This window comes from Bactrocera tryoni, chromosome 1, assembly GCF_016617805.1.
Source record: "Bactrocera tryoni isolate S06 chromosome 1, CSIRO_BtryS06_freeze2, whole genome shotgun sequence".
Lineage (NCBI taxonomy): Eukaryota > Metazoa > Arthropoda > Insecta > Diptera > Tephritidae > Bactrocera > Bactrocera tryoni.
Genome location: NC_052499.1, coordinates 18,068,163 through 18,093,812, shown reverse-complemented (window position 1 = coordinate 18,093,812; position 25,650 = coordinate 18,068,163). Strand labels below are relative to the sequence as shown.

At 38.3% G+C, this 25,650-nt stretch overlaps 2 protein-coding genes across 2 annotated transcripts; both read left to right on the top strand.

Moving 5' to 3' along the window:
• The first annotated feature begins 1,647 nt into the window (after positions 1-1,647).
• LOC120767004 (enhancer of split mdelta protein) lies at positions 1,648-2,295 on the top strand. Its single transcript, XM_040092812.1, has one exon. It carries the CDS (start codon positions 1,648-1,650, stop codon positions 2,293-2,295), a length of 648 nt encoding a protein of 215 aa, XP_039948746.1.
• Positions 2,296-8,195: 5,900 nt separating this feature from the next.
• LOC120782873 (enhancer of split mgamma protein) lies at positions 8,196-8,858 on the top strand. The gene has a single exon (XM_040115415.1). The coding sequence runs from the start codon at positions 8,196-8,198 to the stop codon at positions 8,856-8,858; it is 663 nt and encodes a 220-aa protein (XP_039971349.1).
• The last annotated feature ends 16,792 nt before the right edge of the window (positions 8,859-25,650 follow it).

Genomic DNA, 25,650 nt, shown 5'->3' with positions numbered 1-25,650 from the left:
GACGATGACGGATCAACGCAGAATTGTTCATGGATGGCACTTAAAATAATCTCAAGGAATGCATTTTTATGTAAAATTTTTAAATTAAGACTCTGCCTCAGCATTATCGCGTCCACTTCCAATGCGACTGAAATAGTGGTGACATTGAACAGTGAGGCTTATTAAAAATCGAATCGAACTCGTAGAATGTTAATGATGCCCAAATAAGTTTATTCTTAGGAAAGGTCAGAAGGTTAAAGGAAGTTGGGGACACGATATTTTAAGAAGGAACTCTGCCGTTAGCTCTAAAAGAGTATAAAATTATATCTTAGCCTACACTAAATATCCGAAGCTAGTCCCTGAAGAAATATTGAACAAGGGAACTCTTAAGGTATCGTTTTAATCTCTTCGTCAACATCAGATAATGACTTTCACTCGAGGCACTGTTTCCTTTTCATTGGGAGTGGTTTCAACGTGGCGGGTCCCAAATCCAGTGCAGGACCGCGCTAGACGAGTGGTATAAAGCTTTATACACATTTTTATAGCGAGCCGCTTGTTTCAATACTGACGCCCACTTGCAGAAGCACTTCTGGTGAACACGCGCCGCAATTAGACTTCAGCGAACCCGAATGTGTCGGAGTGGCTCCGCTGAAGCTTCCTTCCTTTTGGCCGTGACCTCAGGCTCCACACGGGTTGGCTACCGCATCTTACACAAGGGCTCTTCACGATTCCAGGGTGCGCGGCGAGGACGCAAGAGTAGAAATTGTGTATAGTCCTACAACTATAACTGCTTACCCACCACAGATAATGGCTCTCTTACTAGAAAACATGGTTAGTATAGCATGCGACCGCTAAAAAGATGAAGACAATACTGTTAAGAAGTGTAGTTACTAAACATCGCCTTTTCACACAACTACTAAAATATTTCACAGTGTACTTTCTTCAAACAATGCCGCTCTTCGTGCACGTGAAAAGCGCACCCTATGCTCCGCCACCAACATATAATACATTCAAGTATACAAAGGTAAGGTAACGCACGAGAGCACAGCAAGCGCACGATCAACCACCGGAGCACAGACAAAGACACAGAGGGCTGCTGGTACGCGCTATACTTGAAGGCGCTGAAGACGCACGTCTGGCGCTCGCACACCAACCGAACCGATCGTGTACGAAACGAGCGCAATGCCACTACAGACAATACGAATCAGAGCCAACGGCCAACAATGAAGGAACGCAAATGACGATGGAGCGACACCAAACAACAACAGGTTGTGGACATAGAGAATTATTAAAAGTGCGAAGCTGGTGTTACTTACTTTAAGGGTGGCAGCAGCCAAGCAGCGCACACTTTACGAGGTGCACAAGTGTGCGAACCGAGCGCAAGGCTACAAAAGGATGGCAATACCTTGCGTTTGCATCATTTCTCAAACAGCTACCGTGCGGTAAACACTTGACACATTCAACATACTATCGGCTACGACCAAACATACTTCGCTCTGTCGGTGCGAAAAACTTGAAAACTTATACGAGAAATAATCTAAATGTGAAAACCTGTTCGTTAGTAGTGCTTTGACAAACATACAAACGTAGTGCGCGTACACTTGTTCTACAACTTTAAGACGCTTAGCGCGCACTTGCAAATCTCCAACATAACTACATAAATACAACATGGCTGTGGACGGACAACGCTTCATGACCAAGACACAACACTATCGTAAGGTCACCAAACCACTGCTGGAGCGGAAGCGACGCGCGCGCATGAATCTCTACTTGGACGAACTGAAGGATCTCATTGTGGACACAATGGAAGCGCAAGGCGAACACATCGCCAAACTGGAGAAGGCCGACATTCTCGAGTTGACCGTCAACTATTTGCGTACACATAAACACGAAATCGCCGCAAGCGTTGCACAGCATCATGCCGCCAGCGGTCCAGCTGAACGTGGCATAAATGTGGAGAAATTCCGCGCTGGCTATACGCAAGCCGCCTACGAAGTGTCGCGCGTGTTCGCCACAGTACCGGGTCTGAATGCGAAATTCGGCACAAAACTCATGAAACATTTGGGTTATCAGCTGAAGGATTTGCAACAGCCAGCGCCAGTAGCCAACGCTGCCGCTAGTGAGGAGGCGCTCAATTTGGAGGTGGTCAAACGCGCGGCATCGGCATCACCCACCGCTTCTTCGCATGCTGATGAACATATGAGGCGCGCTTACCAACAACAACAACACCAACTACAAATGTGCGATAATTTGCAGCGCTTGAGGGACTTGCATGCAGACGAGCAACACGGTGAATGTTTGTGGCGCCCTTGGTAGTACATATTGCCTGAAACAATGCGCAACCTGCAACATGCGTTGCTGCCGCAAATTTTCAAAGAGCTTTCGTTTTTTCACACTCACCAGCCAGTGGCTTTAATAGTTTTAAGTGTTTGTAGTGAGTTAAGTAATATGAAATAATGTTTGAATATTATATATATTCATATATATATATATGAATGTGTGTATGTGCGCACATACGTGTTGCATTAGTTTAATCAATATCAGCTTTATTGTTGTAAGTACAAATTGTCAGCCTTTTATAGTTGTATTAATGTGATTTGCCTGTGATAGCCGCCAACTCCACTCAGTTAGCGATTGGTCTGTTCGTAAACCGATCTCCAGAACTACCCACATACTTCCAAGTATATTAGACATAACTTGACATAACTTATACAATGCCTTAGTAATTATTTATAAGTGATTTGAAGTTTACAGTTTATATATTTCCTCCTTTAATTCTAATCTAATTATAAGCACTTTTTTCAGTTCTATAAGTATATATAATTATGTTCATATTTATATACTATATATTATATTATATTAATCTTAATTTGCGCTTCCAAACAGCTGTATATTTTGCTAATTTATTGGTCTAATTGCTTTAAATTTATTTCTTACAAAAAATGCCTGTATTAACTAGAGTTCACTGTAGCTATAAGTGCACGTTCAGTTTATCATTCTAAACTAATAAATCTAATATTTACAAACCAAATTAAGGGAGTTTTAAATACAAACAATTCTGCATTGGGAGCTTGATTTCAGCCAAAATAGCACAATCGAGTCGTTATTCGAAAGATGGAAATCGAGACTATCGAGCTACGAAACCATAAATGAGGACGACGATATGGGACAATACTCGACTAAAAGCTAAACACTGAAGTTGAGCACTTCAAAAATCCTTGAGAAAGAAAACGCGCTTTAGTTAACTTATAGGAACTGACTAAGCAATTGGAACAACGCTTGGGTAATTCCCCATAGCGAGCTTCCACTGTTTTCCGTCGATCTTTTTTAACTAAGCCGCTCTCCAGTGCATAGAAATCGAGGCAATCGATACAGAAAATTATTATTTAAAACATCGGCAAGGACCAAATAGTTTACTTCTAACTCATAAAGGGTGATCCATTTGGGTGGTTACGACTATTAAAAGAAAAAACACAGAAACTTCAAATTTAGTGAGGAATATTTATTATCATTCGAAAAAACATAGCATTTATTTTTTGAAGATTATCTATTTCAAATGTTGGCCGCGGCTAAGGCTCAGATGTTCCATCCATTGAGTCTAATTTTCGATGACTCGTTCAAGCATTTCGATTGGTAACTGGTGATTGACCCCCGTGATGTTTTGCTTCAAGGACTGAATCAAAGCGGGATTGTTCACATATCCCTACAGGAAAAAGTCTAACGGTGTGATAACACATGATCTTGGTGGCCAATAGACAGGCCCAAAACATCAAATTATCTGCTCACCGAAGCGGTGTGTAGGAAGCAGGCGCGGATCCACGGGGAGGTGGGGGGCGGTTGTATGTGTTAACTGCGGAGAGTTCCCCCTTCCCCCCCAAAAGTTCAAAACTATACATTATTTCCATCATAAGTGACATTCTGCGAAGAAAAGTACTTTGAGTTGGAAATACAAAAGTTAAAGTAAGTTAATTTGTCTCGAAAATGTCGGATTTTCTTGAAATTTTTCAAGAGAACATAGAGCAACGCGATGTCGTTTTTGTATAAGCTTTCAATTTAAGATTTCAACGTGGAAATGCTGAGTACTCTCAGCTACGGCGGCTATTTTGTCTTCACTGCGTGCTAAACGTGATCTATTTGGTCGAATATTGTCCAGTAATGAATGCTTGGTCTCATGATACTGATGGTCAGTAGGCCATATATATTTCCCATAAATTGAGCGAAGCGGGCGCAACACATTCTTTACTGAACGTGAATTTTAGTAATAAAGTTGAACGATTTGTAAACGTTGTTCGGACATAAGTCACTCCATGATAAAACGCCGAAAAAATACTGAAGAAAAATAGCATGACAGCTTTACACGACTTACGCGTGGTCTGTCCAAAAGAGGCTATTGGAAAAAGTATCCATACTCAGATCACCCGTTATATTGTAAATATTTTTGCACGAACCCAGTAAATTTTTGATTAGAAACAGTAGTCGTACGAGAGTAAATAGTCAGAGTTGTAAAAATTAATGATCATGAGTTCTGAAGCTAAATGGTTGTTTAAGCTCCAGTATATCATATAAGTATGCGTCCAAAAGCGAAGTTAATCACAAAACAAAAATCAACTAGTCTTAAAACTAAGTCTGGTCAGCATAAGTTACGTTTGAAATTTAATCAATCGGCGTTTTACTGGAGGGTCTGAGCGGTTTTTCAAATATAAACAATCAATATTATTACCATAATTTTGTTTAAACGTTATTGCTGTTTTCTTTACATATCAACTTCATTACAGCTCTCCTTGTTAATGTTTTTAGAACACGCTTTTGTTTTTTTTTAGCGAAAAAAGAGCTCTTCTGCAATGGTGGGTCTGACTAAAAATAACCACGATTTTAGTATCAAAAAGAATGTGACAGCATCATACTTCGATTTAGTTAAATAAAGGAAACAATTTGTATAAAGTAAGTAGCTGAGTATGGAACAGGTTTCAAGAACTGTAAATAATAAGAGTGAGTTATGCAACGGAACTGATTTTAACTGAGACCGATATGGTAACCCTATGCGTAGAGAGTCATTTGTACCACCTAAGCGCGCTATCGCGAATAGTATAGACTAGAATACACTGCCTGGCTGTCATTCAGGTTAACTTTTAATACGAGTATCGCGCAGAACATCTACGCTTTTTGCGAAGTTTAATAGAGACTTGATACCGTATTCTGATACTTCATACAGGCCCTTGTACTTCAAAGACCCTAGATAAATAAGCCGAATTCTAGATATGGCTGAAAATACGCAGAGGAGATGCTGTAGCATCTCTTTCATATGAACTTCCCTGCGCTTTCTACATGTGCCAAAGTTGCTGATGGTCATATGACTCGCGTGTGATGTCAGTAAGTTGTGACATGTCATTAGGTCACAACAATCGGCCTGCAATCTTTTCGAAACCGAGTGAGTGGAAAGCTTGCGTGTTTTCCTTCTGCTCCCTTAGGCTTAATCTTCGCAATCCTGCATGCCTTTAAGGCATCCCATCTCACCCTAATCGGTATATCAGCCCTTTTTAAACTTCATTATGCATCGCTTTCAAAAACTTGCGTATTTCGTAAACTGATTTGATAGTCAAGCGAATGGCACTTCACGCAATCTCATCAGCTATTTCGTTTCCTTGGAACCCAGTCTATGTATATCAGTAGGCAGTACCAGTCGCATAGACTTCTGCTTGGAATACACTGGCTGGCTCCGCGAAATAGATCGCCCACTCTTTCAGCCATTTTCGTTCCGTCGGTGTAGATGTTAAAAGTTCCGCTGTTTGGCCGCCATTCACCCTCTTTTAGCGTGACATGAGACCTTGGGCCTTATTCTGTAACTAGATTCGAAACAAAATTTACTCGAATTCGTACTTTTGGTATTCGTTAACTCGATTTCCCGATTTTCAATTCTTCTTTCGTATAAAATAGTCGTTAGCTTTTGTGTTGTAGAAAGCAAAAACGAAAAATGTAAGTATTTATTCTGGCACAGGGTGGTACGACTTTCTCATAATTATAAGATAGATTCGCATTTCGAATTAAATACATTTTCAAACAACGATGCAGAATAGGGCCCCTTCACTCCCAAATAAAGCGTGAGGACCCCCGTCCTGTCGAACTATATACATACATATGTATGTCCAAAGAGTCTTGTAGAAAACTCACCTAAAGCAAATTCGTTTTTATGTTTATTTATCTAATATAAAGTTGGTGTGGCAGCATACATTTCCGTGAATATATAATGCTTCAAATATTACTTCTAGCATAAGAAAGAAAACAGTTATGTAGACAATCGCCTATAACCCCTACTTGCGTCCGACGCGCGCCGCATACTTTAAAAGCTCCAACGTTCCCACGAAACAATTGCTGCGGTTCTTTAAACTTAACACGCAACACGCGTTTAAAAGTCCGTAAGGTCAAACTACAAAGTACCGCAGCACAAGCGCCCAGCGTACAGCATACTAGCCCTAAAACTAAGTAATTATATTTGCATTTTAATTGAAAATCATTACAATACCAACACGAGCACCGCCAATGTCAGCGACAAAGCAAAGTCAGCCGCGCATGCGCAGCACACACGTCCATGCTGAGCGCATACGCGCGGCACAACAACATACAAGCGCATACAAGAAATATTTAAGCATAAGTACGCGGCGAGAAAACAAGTGCGCTCGCGTGCACACCTCGGCCAACGAGGGCAAAGCAACAAAAAGCGCCAACAGCAACTGACTGCGCATAAATGCAGCCAACGACGAGATGAGACAAAGCGCCCAATTGGCAGGCAGGAAGTCGTTATGATACTCGAACACACTGTAAGCCGCTAAAACGTCACGATATGGCAACAAAAACAACAGCAGCACGCACACACCTTTTCACTTTCCGTAGCGCTAGCTGCCGCTATGCATACATGCGAGTTAATGCTAACGACCCGTTGCCGTCGCAACCGTGGGAACGCTTTCCCACATTACATTTGATTCCATTAACGCACAGTTGCGCTGAAAAAACTATATACAATAACAGCAACAACAGCAAAGCAACTGTTGTGCACTTTAAAGGAATTCCCTGTCTCACTGCGCTTTCTTCGCCTTTTTTTCCGAGCATTACAATGCGCTGATATCATTTCAATTATAATGCAGTGTTATTATACTTCTCCTCTACTACTTTTCATGCCTACAATTTGCTGCTCCTTACGTGCAACAGGATACAACGATTAAGGACTATTACACACAAGCAATGCACAGTACTGAAAAATCGAAATCAAAGAAATGTTAACGGCAGTAGCACAACACAGCTGCGACGTTTCAGCTCATTACAGTCGCACTGAGCGCAACTCCGTACAGCTCAATGCACGCCAGCCGTCCTTCATAGCCGTAGAGACCGCATAACGGACGACCAGATTGCAAAATTCCCATGCTTTGCTCGAAACACCCGACTCAAAGCGATCCGGCTGGCTGTATGGCATGCAACCACATACTCCATAAGGGTGTTTGTGTGCGCCCTTATCCTTGCTCAACACGCCGTTTGCTCGCTGGCTGATGGGCTGACTGGCATATTGTCCGGCTGTCTTCTGGCTGCATGCGCAGGTGAGCACATACGACGTGTGAGAAACTTACAAGGAACGTAGTTCCCACGGTTTGGAGCGATCAAAGATCCTGCGTCTTTATGTGTATTGTGAAATTTGATTTCCTCCCCTATAAACCGAGCGATCAAATGCCGGGCAGAAACGTAAGAAGGGTGACTTGCAAGACACAAGCATAACCAGTAAATAGACATGCTAAGGAATGGGCAGTTTGGCAGGGAGAACAGGAAGAAGGTAGTGTAAAGGGTGCGCATGTGTGTGCTGGCATGTAAGCGACGAAGCAACGTGGATAAGAAAATAGAGGGTTGATTTCTGCTTTAACGTGAGCGCACAATAAACACCACAACAACACGCACGTCAAGACCGCAAAAGGACGAGTGAGCGTACGGCTCTCAGCGACTCCAAGTTGTGTGGGTCTTTACTTTACGAATACGGAGTACTTTTGAGGGTTGTGCTCGGCAGAGTTAGCGCTCATTGCCACATTCCTGTACACGCCGTTGGAGTATAAAAGGGTGTAGGCTAAGGACACCAACATGCATTCCACCGCAAACACTCAACAGTGAAACACACACTGGATTTTAGTGCAACACACACGTACCACCGAGAGAGAATATTCAATAAAATTCGCAACACAATGTCCATCCAAGTATCGGAAATGTCTAAGACTTATCAATACCGCAAAGTAATGAAGCCAATGCTGGAGCGTAAGCGGCGCGCACGCATCAACAAGTGTCTCGATGAGCTGAAAGATTTAATGGTCGTCACATTGGAGTCGGAGGGCGAGCATGTGACGCGGCTGGAAAAGGCCGATATACTTGAGTTGACCGTTACGCATTTACAGAAATTGAAGCAACAACGCAAGGCCGCTGCCTCCAAGGGTGGCGCTATGTCACAAGCTGAGGGCTTCCGTTCCGGTTATATACATGCCGTAAACGAGGTATCACGCTCACTCTCACAGCTACCCGATGTGAATGTGCATCTTGGCACCCAACTGATGACACATCTTGGCCAGCGTTTGAATCAACTGCAACCTGCCGTACAGCCACCAACGCCCATCAACGCACCGCTATCAGTACACATTGCCAGCAACGGCAGCCGCGCACATTACTCCGTGCCCATTTCGCCAATCTCCAGCTACAATGGTAGTCCCAACTCGAGCGCCAGCAGTGAGAAGCTTAGCAGCAGTTGTATGAGTCAAAGTCTGCTAACCACCTATAGTGGTCATTCGCCCATCGATGCACGTATAGCTACCAATGCAGCACAAGCTGAGGAGGAGGATGTCTGGCGTCCATGGTAGGCACGCAAAAGCCAAACCAAGTCAAGCAGCGTCCGCAGCAGTTCCCAGTACAAAACAATTTTATACTCAGTGATAAAGTCTTCCAGACGTGCAGACACCAGCCAGGATCTGCCGTCAATTGCCGTTATATATATAAAGCTTTAAAGTAGAGGAGAGGCTTTTGTTAATGGCCACGTTTCCAGCGTCATTAACGAATGCATTTCATCGTTGTGATTATCACACAATTGTTAAACATTGTCATTAAGTTTATTACATTATAGTTGAATTAGAGAAAATTTTAAAAAAATTTAGCCTATGTAATTTTAAAAAATATACAATAATAAGTAATGAAGAAACATAAAATTGTGTTTTTTACTTTTGAGCAACTTTGTTTTCAGAAAAACAGTCCGGGGACGAAAAACATATTTCATCTGATGTTTCGTTTTCGAACAGTCGAGTTTTCAAAACCAAAAATTCAGAAATGTCTAAAGCAACTAAATAAGTCTTTCATGAAAGTTTGTCCTGATTTGGAAACTTGAAAGTGCTCAGGGGGCTGACAGAAAAGTGCAGTGATGAGAATTTATTCCATTTACTTAAATATCCGCTATGCTTGGCTGGTGAACTTGATAGAGCAGGTACCTCGGTTTCATTAGAGCTGAAAAGAGAAGGGTATATGCAACGCTGGCCTCTTGGGTGGGCAGATGCAAGGTGCTTCAGACTCAGGTTAATACGTAAGAGGTCTCTTCGACCTCAGAAAAAGTTTTTTTTTTCAATAGTTGTAGGAGTTCTGATTGGACACTTTCCGAGCGAGAGTTAATATCGAACTACTATAATTTTTATCTGGATTTACAATGAACTGGCTGGGGAGATCGGCTGGGTGAGATCGTGGACAATTCCTCCCGAGCCTCAAGTTCTCAGGATGGTCCCGTGTTGTGTAACACTTTTTTTTGCAGATTTTGTTCTACAATAATTCACTGCAATCATCACAGGGGTCCTATTTCCTCGCCACGGCCCTGTTTGCGATTATTTTTCCTTTCAATTGTCAGCTGTGTGGTGCTAGTGTTTTGAGAAGAAATATTGAGGACGATGTTTATGTTTCTTTATAAGACGGTCGGGTCTAAGTACAGAAATAGTGCATGTAAATAACTAACTAAAAATTGTTAGCTCATCAGTATTTCCTAAATACTTCTTCTTCTTTATTGACGCTTACGCGGTTATAGGCGAGTTTACAATAGCACCAGTCGTTCTTTCTTTTCACTGCTTGACGCCAATTGGAGACTCCAAGCGTAGCAAGGTCCTTCTCCACCTGGTCTTTCCAACGAAATGGAGGTCTTCCTCTTCCTCTGCTTTCCGCGGCCTTCCTCAGAAACTTTGTCTCCAAAAACTTGTAACGTCGACTCATCAGAAGGACGGGAATAATGTTCGTCGAGAGAGGACTTTACTTCACAATTGCCTGCTGAGTCCGAAGTAGCACTTGTTGGCAAGAGTTATTCTGCGTTGGATTTCCAGGCAGACATTGTTGGTGGTGTTTATACTGGTTCCAAGATAGACGAAATTATCTACAACTTCGAAGTTTTGACTGTTAACAGTGACGTGGGGCTAGCGACGATTGTTTGATGACAGTTAATATTTCGTTTTGCCATCATTCACTATCAGACCCATTTGCTTCGCTTCCTTATCCAGTCTGGAGAAAGCAGAACTAACGGCCAATGATATTAATATCATCGGCGCACGCCAGCAGCTGTACACTCTTATAGAAGATGGTATCTTCTCTGTTAAGTTCTGCAGCTCAAACTATTTTATCCAGCAGTAGATTGAAGACGTTGCACAAAAGGGATTCGCCTTGTTTGAAACCTCATTTAATATCAAACGGCTCGGAGAGATCCTTCCCGATCCTGTTGGAGCTTGTGGTATTTCTCAACGTCAGTTTACATAGCCGTATTAGTTTTGGGATACCAAATACAGACGTCGCGGCATAAAGGTAGCTCATTTTCGTGCTGTCAAAAGTTTTCCTAAATACTATTTGAAGAATATTTTTTAGTTTGCACCCAATCACTTCAAGGATGCTAATCTATACTCGTATTACATACCCTTTATAATCATTATAAAAATAACCGGAAACTATGCATTACTTTGGAAACGGCGGAGAGATCGCCTAAACTGTGTCTAAATTTCCTGGCTTTTAAAGACATATACATACATACATACATAAGTATTTATGTATCTAATTATATTAAAATGACCAAATCAAGAAATGGATCGACGACACGCATATAAACACACATACACGTACAATTATCAATAGAAATATATGTATAATAATGTTCAATCAAAATTTGTTATATCATTACAAACAATAGTGCATGTACGCATATGATACCTGTCTTCATGAGATTCCCCATTCGTCTCCAATTATAATAAAGAAATAAAAATCAAAAGCGATACCTGCCATTTCCTGCACGTCAATCAAATCAAATCCTTTTTATACGGCGGTACACCTCAATAATTTCGAACACCAACCAAGACAGGTAGTCCGACGCTCCGAGGCTGGAGTGTGGGCAGTGAAGAAAAAGTAAATAAATGTAGAATACAAGTGTTGCAACCCCCTAATTTTCTACCAAACTGCGCATTTCACTTTCTTTAGCGCTTCGCTGCCTTTTATTCTATCCATATTCATAATAATGTATCTGTTTGCTGCAGCTCCTTTTTATTCAGTTTCTAATTAAAAATAATAATGTTTTTTGAATGTGTAAGAATCGTGGCGATAAGATTTGCTTTATTTGCTATGGTCAGCATCGAGGCCCGAGGGTGACTACAAAGCACTGTGTTTGAGCGTGATCAGAGCCTTAGCAAGTCAATGTACGCATTTGTACCCATGCACCTAATAGTTGGGTATAATGATTTGTTGGATGTAATGATGGTTTGCGACAAAGAAAAATTAAAATATATAGAAAATTAATGGACTATTAGTGAACGAGGGCAAGACGAAATATCTGCTGTCATCAAACAAACAGTCGTTGCACTCGCGACTTGTCTCCCATGTCACTGTTGACAGTCATAATTTCGAAGTCGTAGATAATTTCGTCTATCTTGGAACCAGCATTAACACCAACAACAATATCAGCCTCGAAATACAACGCTGAATAACTCTTGCTAACAGATGCTCCTTCGCACAAAGTAGACAATTGAGAAGTAAAGTCCTCTCTCGACGAACAAAAACCAAACTCTATAAGTCACTCATAATTCCCGTCCTGCTATATGGTGCAGAGTCTTGGACGATGTCAACAACGGATGAGTCGACGTTGCGAGTTTTCGATAGAAAAGTTCTGCGGAAGATTTATGGTCTTTTGTGCATTGGCCACGGCGAATATCGCATTTCAGATGGAGAAGGCCTTGGCTTTGCTTGGAATCTCCAATTGGCAACACATTGCGAAAAGAAGAAACGACTGGTGCGCTGTTGTTAACTTGGCTATAACAGTGTAAGCGATATCTACGCCAATAAAGAAAAAGGCATATGTTGCACATTATTGAATATTTAGTTGTTCTGCCATTGAAAATGTCTGACGTCGATTGTATTATAATATATAACCGAAAGCACAATTTAGCCGTACTTTTTAGAAATTCAAAAAAGTGAAAAGAAACCTTCCTGGACGCTGTCTTCATTGTATAAACCTACAAGTAACAAAATAATCAGCTGTTTTCCAAGAATTTTTCACAGCTGAGATCACCTGATCGAAATCGCCTTTTTTAGGTACAGGGATGTAATCAAAAGAAATGTAGTAGATCAACTTTTTTGTGAAAAAGTATTTGTAACGGAAAACTTTAATGAAAACTTTCAAGAATATTTTTGAAACAAAAGTTTATTGGATATTTATTGCTCTTCCTCACCACCTCTGAGGTTGCAATGTAGGCGCACTACCGATCTGTTTTGGGTGTTCGGTTCACCAGGAGGCCTATTTTCACCCTTTTTATATATACAGTTTTAAATCAATCTACTTATTATAAAAAATATGACTAGACAAAAATAAATATATAAGGTCAAGTAAAATTCATGAATATTAATTACATTAAAAATATAACATTGACAATATATGTCAAAACAATCAATTGGAAACTATTTAAACAAAAACCAAAATAAATATAAAAAATCAGGTATAATTCCATTGTATGTATACATTAACAATACAAGTCGAAACAATCAACTTGTAATTATTTAAACAAAAACTAAAAAAAAATATAAAAAATCGGGAACATAGTTTTTACACAAATATTATATAAATATTTTTTTAAAAAATTGGAAACATTTAATAATATATTAATACAATAATTAATATTTTGGACAAAACTGATTAAATCTAATATTTAGGAATTTAAATAATCGAAAAATATTTGAATATTTTATAAAAATATTGTTAAAGTTATAAATTTTAAAACCTAATAACACGGCAACACGCTATAGCAGATTTGAGGGGGGCATTTTAACGTTTTTAGTAGTAGTATAGAATATTTGGGGGCAACCCGTACCAAGTGCCTAATTTGTAGTAAAATATTTAGGGGCAACCCGTACCAAGTGCCTAATTTGTAGTAGATTTTTGCGTATGTGTTAGTGAAAAATGAAGGATTGGTTACTTGTAGGTTTATACAATGGCTCTCTTCGATAACTAGGATAGAACTCTCTATCACGGATCGCAGCAAGTACCTTGGGGTAGTCTTCGACAGCAAACAGCTGCGGAAGCACGGTTTGGAAGAAAGAGTAGAACAGGCCAACAATGACTTTTACGCATATAGACAGATTATCGATATAACCTTTCTCATGCACTAGTGCTAGACAACAATATTTGCGGTAGCTTTCAGCGGCTCGTTACGGGAGCGGAAGTGGAAAGTGTCGCCAGAAACAAACGGCTTCACTCCTACTCGATGTCAGTACGGCTGTCGTCCGAAAACGTGGCATTCATTACTAAACCCATGTATTGTTTCAACGCCGATCTGTCTAGAAAGCTCAAAACCCGATGGAAGCATCTACCGGGGCGTAAAACTGCTAAGATCAAAGCGGTATACCACAAATACATAAAGTTCTTGGTGGCGCTCGGTAAAAAGGACTATATGAACATGGTTGCAATACGTCCTAACAACAGGCTGTTGGCGGCGCACGCCTGAAAATGGAACTAATAAGTCGAGAAAACTGTAGGAAACGAAAAGCAAGGCATCAGGGAAACAATGGTCTTACGGTATGAGGCACTGGAAGGGGAACCTAATTAAATTCGCATTCTAAAGTATGACTACTTTTCATGGACCTTGTAACGGGACTCTATCTGATAGCGCTAAGGATTAAATCTGGTTTATGCGTGGCTTATCAATCTACCAGACTAACCTAACAAAAAAAACGGATAAATAACAAGATTTCTTTTTTTTTATAAATATCACCCGAAATATCTGAATTGGACTCAAATTAAATTGATTAGACAGTTGAATTAACCTTAAAATGTATTAAAATTAAAACTGTAGCTGAGGCATTCAGTTTGAACGGCTACTTCGATATGTTCGGATCGCATTCATCCACACCTTACTCGGCTTTATATCGTTTCTTCGGTAAGATCGGCTAACAAAGGACAAACCTAAATCACAATTCATTGCTGTGATTAATAGAGGTGGTGCATGTAGAATTGAAAATTCGGGCTTGCTGACCGAAGAGCTACTTTTTTTTATATCGAAAACAAAAAATACGAAAACCAAAGTAAAAATCCAATAAAAACGCAGTAAATGCTGGCAGTGATGACCAGTCAGCAAAAAAAAAAGTGGCCGAAATCCTGCTGATAATTTGAACACGTGTGCACACAATTAAATTTTTTTATGTACTTACATGCAGTTGTTGTTGTTGTTTAATTTTGATTTTTTTTCATTATGTGTTTTGTATTAATTTCTTAAGGTTACAAAATTGTAGCACAAGCAAGAACAGAAAAGGCATAATCATGCAGGACGTCGTCATCAACGTCGCCTTCGTCGCTATTTGAAGAGCCACAACGTTGAAGACAAAGGCGTGGCGGGCACAAGACATGAAGGGCCATGAGCCAAGGGAGACTACTACTACAACATGCAATGGAGATTACCACACATACACAACTACATACAGTTATGCACGTAAAAGTGCATAAGATAAGATCAGCGTGCCTAATCAGTTTATTGTGGGCATTTGTATGGATGTGTGACCCCTGACTGGACAGCGTACGACCCAAAGTGAGCTCGAAGTAAGGACCAAATCATACATACTATTACATACATATGTACATAAGTATGTATACATAGTATGTACTAGCATACAATAAACGCTTAATACAATTATACATGACAATACAACAATAGCAGCGGAGCGTTGAATAGCCGAGGATTGTGTAAAACCAGAAATCGCAGCAAGACAATTTTTTATAAATGAAATAAAATTAAAATTAAGAAAAATGTGAAATAAAAACAACGCAGACTAATAAAAACAACAACGCACAAAGAATGTGCCCCCATGAGCGCAGTCGCACATAAAGGAACGACACACACGGACAAACACTTACATATGTATGTATGTACATAAGTATATCAATGGAATACAAGACTTCACAGGGCAGTTGAACGGCGCGTACGCTATGGTTGTGCTACTAAAGCGTGGACGAGGCTTCTGTGATGATGATTGCGCACTAATAGGCTCATCTCATTCAACACGCGCATGCGCAACGGCCTGCCTGGCCAAATAAGTATGTAGCTTGATAGTTCGAAAGGCGTGTGCTCAACTGTTGCTGCCTTAACGTGTCTTCAACCCATCCTCCAGCATGCTTTGTTTGATCACGTAGCAGAATGTATACAAATTCAACTCCAAATGGAAAATAATATAAATTAACATGCGCATGAATACACATACATACATACAGGCGTTCGTGCCTGCAGGACTTCATTGAAGGAGGTAATGTAAACAAAGTTGCGACGAAAAATTAAATTAAATATAATAAATTAAGAAAATGAAAACAAAATGCAAGATTTGTGCATACATAAGTACATATGTATGTATGTATATGCGGTACAGGCCGCAAAAGTGTTGCATTGCTCTTTTGGTGTCACATTACCATGCATGCATCAACAAGAGGCGAAGCGAGCCGATTGCTTGCTGACAATTACACACATATATGTATACACTTGTATACATGTACCAACTAAGCAGTAACCCAGAGGTTTGGGGTGTCAACCAGATGTGGTTGTAAGTATGTCCGTCCAATAACGTTTTTCATGTACATTAGGGTGGTGAATATAGTTTTTTGAAGTGAAATTTAGTACAAAAATCCGCTCAATTGCAACAAAATACTACTATTACAAGCAGAACAAAAAATACTTTTTTTGAATTAAAAAAAAATTGGAAGTTGCCACCAGTTTTAAAAAATTTCATTAAATATATAAAAATTGCAAGTCAAAAATGTGTGGAAACTGTAAAAATTTAAGAAAACTTAAAAAGCATTCAAAATAATTTTGAGGAAGGTTGCCAAGTGTTTAAAAAATTATTATTTTGTTTGCGAATTATTGCAAGAGGAGTATGAAACTAAAATGATTTAAGCAGCCTTACAGTTAACATAATTTTTTTTGAAGGTTTGCCACCTTTTTAAAACTTATTAGTTTCAACAAAAAATACTACTACTGATAGCTTAACAAAAAAAATATTTTTTTCAAATTAAAAAAAAAAAACAAAAACAAATGGAAAGTTGCCACCAGTTTCAAAAAATTTAATTAAATATATAAAAATTGCAAGCCAAAATGTGTAAAAACTGTAAAAATTTAAGAAAACTTAAAAAGCATTCAAAATAATTTTGATGAGGTTGCCAACTGTTTAAAAAATTAATTATTTTGTTTGTGAATTATTGCAAGAGGAGTATGAAACTAAAAGGGCTTAAGCAGCCTTACAGTTAACATAATTTTTTTAGAAGGGTTGCCACCTTTTTATAACTTATTAGTTTCAACAACAAAATACTACTACTGATAGCTTAACAAAAAAAATATTTTTTTCGAATTAAAAAAAAAATTGGAAGTTGCCACCTGTTTCAAAAAATTTAATTAAATATAGAAAAATTGCAAGCCAAAAATGTGTAAAAACTGTAAAAATTTAAGAATTTCTTAAAAAGCATTCAAATAATTTTGAAGAGGTTGCCAACCGTTTAAAAATTAATTATTTTGATTACAAAGAGGAGTATGAAAGTACAAGGTCTGTCGCAAAAAAAAACAGGACTGTTAAAAAAACAACAAAAAATTAACATTTTTCAAAAGTTATATTTTTTTATTCAAAGTAGTTTCCTTGTGCTTCGATACAGCGTTTAGCCCGGTCAATCCTAAAAAAAAATCAGCCTTGTCTTTATTTTTGACTTCTGAAGACGACCGACTTCTGATCGTCACAGAGGTCCTCACGACCTTCTTGGAATCGCTTAAACCACTCATGCACATTACTACGGGATAGGCACTGATCACCATAAACTTTTTTTATCATTTGAAATGTTTCAGTAAACGTTTTCCCAAGTTTAAAACAAAATTTTATATTTTCTCTTTGCATTTTACGACCGATGACCAAAAGCTGCTGTCAGCAAAATTGCTGCATTTTGGACAAAGAGCGACCTGATAGATTCAAGAACTATCATTCGGTGGAATTATCGGTCAATCTTTCTTTAAAAATGCTGCCCGTGAGAACGTAACCGTCAATGTTGACAGTTTTCACGACATGATAACCCTCATTACTACTCGCAATGCTCGAACGAGTTATCGAGAATTGGACTCAATAATTTAGACGTAGCCGTTGCCAACATTTGAAACATAAGTGCCAAAGAATGTTCTTTCGAATAATAATATATATTTCCCATTAAATTTGAACTTTCTGTGTTTTTTCTTTAAAAAAGTTGGGAGTTATATGATACAAATACAGATTTTATAAAGTCTCCGACGTTTCCTTCTGGGTGTTACAAACTTCGTGACAAGCTTAATGTACCGTGTATTTTTATTGAAGAACTTAAAACATTACGTTTAAAATTATGTTTCTGCTTTTAACGATGTAAGTCGTTCGTCAATTTGGGTTTTCATGTACCTTAACCGGTTTTTGTTTATTTTGATACGTCAACGAAAGCCCTAATAATATTACCATAGTCTCAAACGCATGTCATCTGCGAGTGACTTTTACATTCCTTATATGGTAGTCCAATGTGTTAACTCTCTGCTCTTGAAATATTGATCACGACATGTTTTCCGACGTATTTTTTTCTATCAAAAAACTTAATGAGGATATTTTTGCTGTTTAACTTATGTCACGATAAATTTTGGTCAAATAGAGTTTAGCCTACCATACTATATAGATTCCAATTGTGAAATGGCTTATACTTCACCAACAATTTTAACAGGTTTACTGAGTAATTGAAGCCAATTTAGATCGGTGGAATTCAGCCAATCGAAGCGTTTCGATTACGACAGCTTTACTAATCTCATACCTGATAAATAGCTTCCTTGTTGACAGGTACACCCTATTATTTACTAACGTATACTTAAGCCCTTGTAAGTATGTTTGTATGCTATAAGCACGTGCACACAATAACGTCCTTTGTATTGTGCCTCTCACCATTGCAGTCAGCGTTTCTCTGGTGTATTTATAAATATTTTGTCTGCCTTTTTTATGTATTTAGTTTTCAAGTTGCAAGCACGAGTATAATCGTCCACTTGTCGCATACTTAACGGCGTCGCCGCTTGTGCATTATCGATAAATATTAATATAACTGTATTTACTGTTGTACTATTTTTAGCCAGCCACAATAGACTAAATTAGATAAGAATGTGTCGGCTCGTAAGACCGACTTATGTGCTTGTAGTGTTAGATTTTTTTTTTACGAAATACTGTTATATCAGCTTGTGGGGATTTTGGACAAAGCTTCGTTATGAATTAAGCACTGATGAGTGGGAGGATCTCCAAATTATGATTTCTTGATCCATTTTGATTGAGATTGAGCTTCGTTTCAACATCGCCAATGTTGTAATCTTTATCAAGATGGACGAATTAACATTCTTTTGCCTACAAAAATCAAGTCAGCCAATTTCATATTGAACTTGGAAAATATAGCGCAGCAACTACAAGGTTCAGTTCTAGTTTAAAACAAGGAAAAACGTTAACTTCGGCTGCACCGAAGTAAATATACCCTTCACAGGCGCATTTCTTTTAGTAACTATGTGTTCAGTTTGTATGGAAGCTATATGCTATAGTAATCCGATCTGAACAATTTTCTCGGTGATGTTATTACTTTACGCAGTAATCCACGTCAAATTTCGTGAAGATACCATGTCAAATGCGAAAGTTTTCCATACAAGCCAATGATTCCGATTGTTCGATTTGTACGTCAACTATATGCTATATTGAGCCGATATGAACAATTTCTTCCGATATTACATTATTTCTATGAACAATAACTCATACCAAATTTGGTGAAGATATGTAAGTACATGTATGTATATCGTCAAACGAGGAAGTTTCCCATGCAAGAACTTGATTCCGATCGTTCAGTTTGTATGGCAGCTATCGATTCAGCTCAACATACTGATAATTTTTTATTTATATACATATGTAAGTATGTATATACTTTATAAGGCCTCTGACACTTCCTTCTGGGTGTTACAAACTTCGTGACAAACTTAATACCCCCGTTCAAGGTATCATAAATACGAAGATGAAATGTCTCCTGTCATCAAACAAACAGTCGTCGCACTCGCGTCTGGCCGCCCACGTCACTGTTGACAGTCATTACTTCGAAGTCGTAGATAACTCCGTCTATCTTGGAACCAGTATTAACACCACCAACAATGTCAGCGTGGAAATCCAACGCAGGATTGCTCTTGCCAACAGGTGCTACTTCGGACTGAGTAGGCAATTGAAAAGTAAAGTCCTCTCTAGCTACACTGGCTAGGTCATGTCGTCCGTGTGGATAGAAACACTCCAGCTCTGAAAGTATCTAAATCTGAAATCCTAACCAGTCAACGCTTTGCATAGAAAAAAAACGTTTCGGTTGTATGTATACATATGTGTGTATGTACATTTGTACATACTCTATATGCTTAGGGTTCGACCCTAACAATTTCTTCGGATAATTTTCCTTTGTATACTTAGGTACAATAAGTCTTGTCAAAAAGAAAATACACAAAAGAGCTTGAGTTTGTTAATTGCTATATCTTATATTGTTCCGATATCGACAAATGGCAAACCTTTTGAGGCGAAAAGGACGAGTGCTAATTTTCAGATCGGTATCTTAAAAGCTTAGGGACAAGTTCGCGTATACAAGAGCTGGCGGACAAAAGTCATAACTTAACAGATTCAGCTCGGTACACTGAACTTTTATATATACATATACTATACATATACATACATAGAAGTATATTATAAGATTTCCGACATTTACTTTTGTCTGTTATAAACACCGTAGCACTCAAAAAAATCGTTAGTGTTTACTATACGCTTGTCTTTCTGAAGTACATAAAGTGCAATTGGGAATTTTTACGATGAATGAAATTATTCAACAAAGAAATTCCACATTAAATCTTGTGTGCGGAATCAAATTTCTGGTACCGAAATATTAGAAATGTTGTAAAATGGCTTCAATTATACAAAAATGGTCGAGAACGCGTTGACAACTATTTTGAGAGATTATTTGGAAGAAAGAAAAGTGAAAGCACGTCGCGTTAAAATCTTTGAATATGGTGGCAAAAATGAGCCGAAGCCAAAAAACCATGTCAAAACAGGTCAAAAATGTTAAAAGTTTTATTCTATTATCGAGGTGTGGTGCGTTCGGAATTCATTCCGACCGGCCAGGCAAAACTGTCGACAAGGAATACTATTTAATGGAGTCATGTTTCTAGTATCACCCACCGACGCAAAAATTCGGTTTTATTTCGATTAAGAGCGTATTCTAGTCTAGAATTTTGAAAAAATCGATTTTTTTTGCATATTCTTAAAGACTGGACCTTTAAGAATATATTCCCCAAAGCAATTTTAAAAATTCCTATTATTCAGAGACTTATAGCTATTTTAGTAATGTAAGTATAGACTGCCTGCAGTTAGACTCAAATCTTTAATCGCGTTTTTTCTCGAAACTACTATTTTCAACACTTCTGGCATGATTTCTCAAGTTCTAATTAACCGATTCACTTGAAATTTGGTGTGGACCTTCTTTATATATCTCTCTATGGTTGGAAGTAGGATTATTAAAATTTTGATCTTTGCCAAAAAACGGGCAAAAAATTGAAACAGTCGCCATTTCCTGAAAATTTTTTTTTTTTTATTTATCCTTGTTCAGACGATAGCGGCATTTGCACTCGTACTGATTAATTTTTTTTTTCAGATCACCCAAGGTGTTGGAATCGTGTGAGGAAGGGCGTACCCTTATTTTCAACCCCCGCCACGCCACCACGCCGCAATTAATCAAATTATTACAAAAAATTTGTTTGTATTTTTTTTTTGTATTCTTAAAATATCAATAAATATCTGGTAAAAAATTGGATAAAAATGCTCTTAGTTTTTTTTTGTTTATTGGACTTTAAAAAATGCCGTTAAATAGCATTTCTAGACTAGAATACCCCCTTAAATAGTACTCGAACGTTCTTCGTTGTTTTTGTTGGATTATGAACTTGTTTGTCTCTTTGCACGGAGCTTTTGCCACTTTAGGGCGTCCTCTGCCTTCATTGTTATCTGTGCTCATTTCGCCTCTTTCCAATTTAGCAAATCTCTCGGTTGATTTCCTGGTGCAGAGCCTCAATTAAACAGTATTTTTCCCCAAAAATCAATGCTTTATTAACACACGAAATGCTTTTTATAGATGGTATTAGTAGTACCATATGTGTATTAGCCAGAGAAAAGCATGGACGGGTCCTCTAGTATTATATAAAGGGTGTTTTATATTAGGTGTAAGTTCTTAGATTGCATTCTCGGTCCTACAGCAATTTCGTCTTCTTGTACCCTGTTCCACATACAACATAAAACTGACTACATCTCTTGAACGTATGGATAGGGCGTTTCCAAGTTTGTCGGAAAGTATTTGCATTTCGTTTTAAAAGAGGACACATTCCACTACGAAGGGATCTGCCGTTTCGATACAATTTTCGCAATGCATACAGAAATCAGGTACTTGGTTTTTGCACCGTCACACACTGCATTGATTCTTCGTGAGTTTTCAGCAAACTCAAACGACCGCTCCGGGGAAACCATTTTGAGTCAACTGAAGACATTACACTGAATTGCTATGACTATTCGGGAAATTGATTTTAAAAACTGTTTCGAGGATTCGAAAACATGTTGGCACAAGTGTATTAGGGATTACTTTGAGGGGGATGACATAGATTGTGAAGAACGAACTAAGAATCTTAAAATTATGGGCAAAATCTTACTATTTTTGCTAGTATGTACTTATGTATGAATGCATTGGAACCGAACTCATGAAGTTGTATTTAATATTCGTGCAATTTTTTGGGTGATTGTAGTATGAATAGAGTCTTTGACAGTGAAATGTAAAATTTATAAAAAATTAGCTACTTTATTGGTTATGTTTGCCATAATAATTTAGTTCGATACACACACATCCTTCGACCACATTTTGATCCACTACTTTTGCCGTCTGTAAAAAAAACACGTAATTAGACTATCATCTTATTATCTACTTATTGAGATGATTGCCAAAGAAAATATTCAGGATCTACGATATCATCTTTAAGACGAACTTCATCCGTCGAACATGTGCAGTTACGGCAAATTAGAGAGAAATCTGTGTGAAATTGCTATTCTGGGAACAATATCTCTACTATAGTTTGGCTACCAAGAGAAACTTCGCAGTCACTATTAAATAATCTCACTTAAAATGAATTAGCAAAGTCAATAATAATTGCTTGTTTGTTTTAACCAATCCTTTCAATTCCACTATCCACTCAATTATTGCACAGCTATTGATTAACACTTCTCTAAACTCTGACCACAAATTGCATGATATACATACGTACATATAACAGTTGCTTGGTTTTGTTTTACCTTTAAGTAGTTAAGTCGTTGCGAAAAATTAACACCGTCCCTTTTTGCATAATCGACTAAACCTTCATGACTCATTTATAATGTGCCTTTCCGTTTTCACAGGCACTTAACGAGGCAACTGCGAGCTCAGAGTTGAAAGTGAATTGTTGCACTCCTAAATTATAATCGCTAACAACAATAAAAACAATAACATATTTGCATTATGCAAAATATCTTGCTAAGCCCAACACTTTAGTTAATCGTGTTAAAATTCCTTGAGGCTGTCGAGTGTATAGTCAACAGTTGGATATAGACTAGTAAATCGGTATTAGGGGTGTGCTTTTTGTGTGTTTTTTTAGGTTTTTAAATGTTATATTATGTATATATTTTTGTGAAAAGATTAAATGGCAGAAAACTGATATTAATATGTTACATTACACATAATGGAGAACAGCGTACAATAATTTCTTTGAGAGAGTAAAGATAACTTTATGATATGATCAAGGCGAGATTACAGGAAACGCGCCAAATTGTCAACTTTACTAAAAAAATTTTAGAAATAAATTTTATATATACGTATTTCGATTCTGTGTAATTTGACACAAATATTTAAATTTAAACTTGTGGAGAGGGAAATAGGCGCCCGGAGTTACATATGTAAGTATGTATTTGTATACTATAGAATATGGTGAAAGAAAAATTTCTTTGACCGTTAAAATAAATCAAATAGTAATTCATAATAATATAAAGGGTGATCCATTTCGAGATGTTTTATTTTTTTAAAGCAAGAACTCAGAAACTTAAAAAAAAATTTCATGTGGAATGTTTATTATCATACGAAAGGACATTCTTTGGCATTAATTTTTTGAAAAGTATGCCTTTCAAATGTTTGCCGCGGCTACGTCTCTGATGGTCCATCCGTTGCGACCAATTTTCGTTGACTGGCTCGAGCATTACGACTGGCGAATGACCCGCGTGATGTTTTGCTCCAAGACCTGAATCGAAGCGGGATGATCTACATAGGCTTTTGATTTTACATATCCCCACAGGAAAAAGTTGTGAAATTATCTGCTTACCGAACTTTTATCTCAATAAATCCATTGACTGATGGCATGTGTGGAAAGTAGCGCCGGCTTGTTAAAACCAAATACCGCCAAGATCATGAGCTTCATTTTTAGGCATCAAATAGTATTGTTGTCTACATATCCATTGAGCCAGAAATGAGACTCATCGGTGAACAAAATTTGGCTCGAAAACGTCGGATCTTCTTGGAACTTTTTAAGAGCTCATAGAGGGAAGTGATGTCGTTTGGGAAAGTTGAGCTTCAACAATCGTCTCGGGCCTGTCTGTAGACAAGAAGCTTCACTAAACCTAATTCGGCAGTGTTAAATCGCACAATATTGCAGGCCACGACGCGAGACAAAAGTTTCTTTTACTAAATTCATTGTTTCATTGGCTGTATGGCATGAAGCGCCAGTCGTTCTCATCAACATCTGCCAATTTAAGTCATTAATCTAGGCTCTATACTGTATTCCATTGACTGTAACATTATGACATTATTTTCAAAGAAATATAGAACACTGATTCCCTCTGCCCATAGGCCACGTCTAATAGTGACTTTTGGAGTATGTAACGGCGTCTTAACAATGATTTAGGGACTCATCATTCCAAATGCATATCATCATTTAATTTATTAAAGTACCCCTTCAAACAAAAATGAACATGATCGTTGGACAAAATTTTCTTGGTAAAATCGGGAACGGTGTCCATCTATTTTTGTTCCCATTCGCCGAATATGCGACGCGCTTTATAGTCGTTTGGCTTCAATTCTTGCATTCTTGCACGAGTTGGATTTTATAAGTCTACAAACCAAGATCCATCCGCAAAGTCTTCCAAAAAGTGCGTGGGCACAATTTCAAGTGTTAAGCGCGTTGGCGGATGGTCTCGGGTCTTCTTCGATACTTTGCTTGACAGCAGCAATAGCGACTTCATCCACTAAAGAGTGGAAATCGATCTATAGTTGCTCTGCTGGGCGATTATGTCGACATCGAGGGATTATTTTGGTAATAAATTTGTCCGTTTTACAGCGTTCTGGCAAACCAAGGTGAGTATAACTCAAGTAACAGCTGTCTAAACGATCAACTCCGATGAAAAACTCTCATCCAAAACCACACGTCTAAAAAGCCATTAATTTGACAGGCGTCGGTTATAAAATAGTTCTCACAGTAGTGTTCACAACAACACTGCTTTATCAAGTTCAACATACAACTTGAAGTTACTAAAAATAAAGCGTTAGAATTTCAATATCCATTAGTTGAAGATTAAGAACATCCCTAGCTAATGTTATTGCTATGAGTCGCCTCAGTGAGCGGTTGACTATGCAAGGCTCTAATTGACAGTAAGTAAATCGACTGGCGCAGGAGATTTCCCCATCCCTGGCAGCCAACAGCAGAAAATGTCTGTATATATAAATATACATATACGTATAGAAACTTATGTATGTGTGTCGCAAACAAAGAGCGACAACAGTAACAACCGCCAGCAGTCAGCGTCAATTTGGTTATCACCGGAAGCTGGAAATTAACATCAACAGCAATCAACGTCGCAGACAAGCGGCGTATACATACATACATATTTAGTTACTCCTGAGGAGAGATAAAAACTACAACAACAACGATAAAGGGACACAACCAACCGAGAATGCCATTAACGGCTTTGAATGAAGTTAACGCGCGGCATAATTGCCGCTACAATGAAGCGCATTAAAAGCGGCAG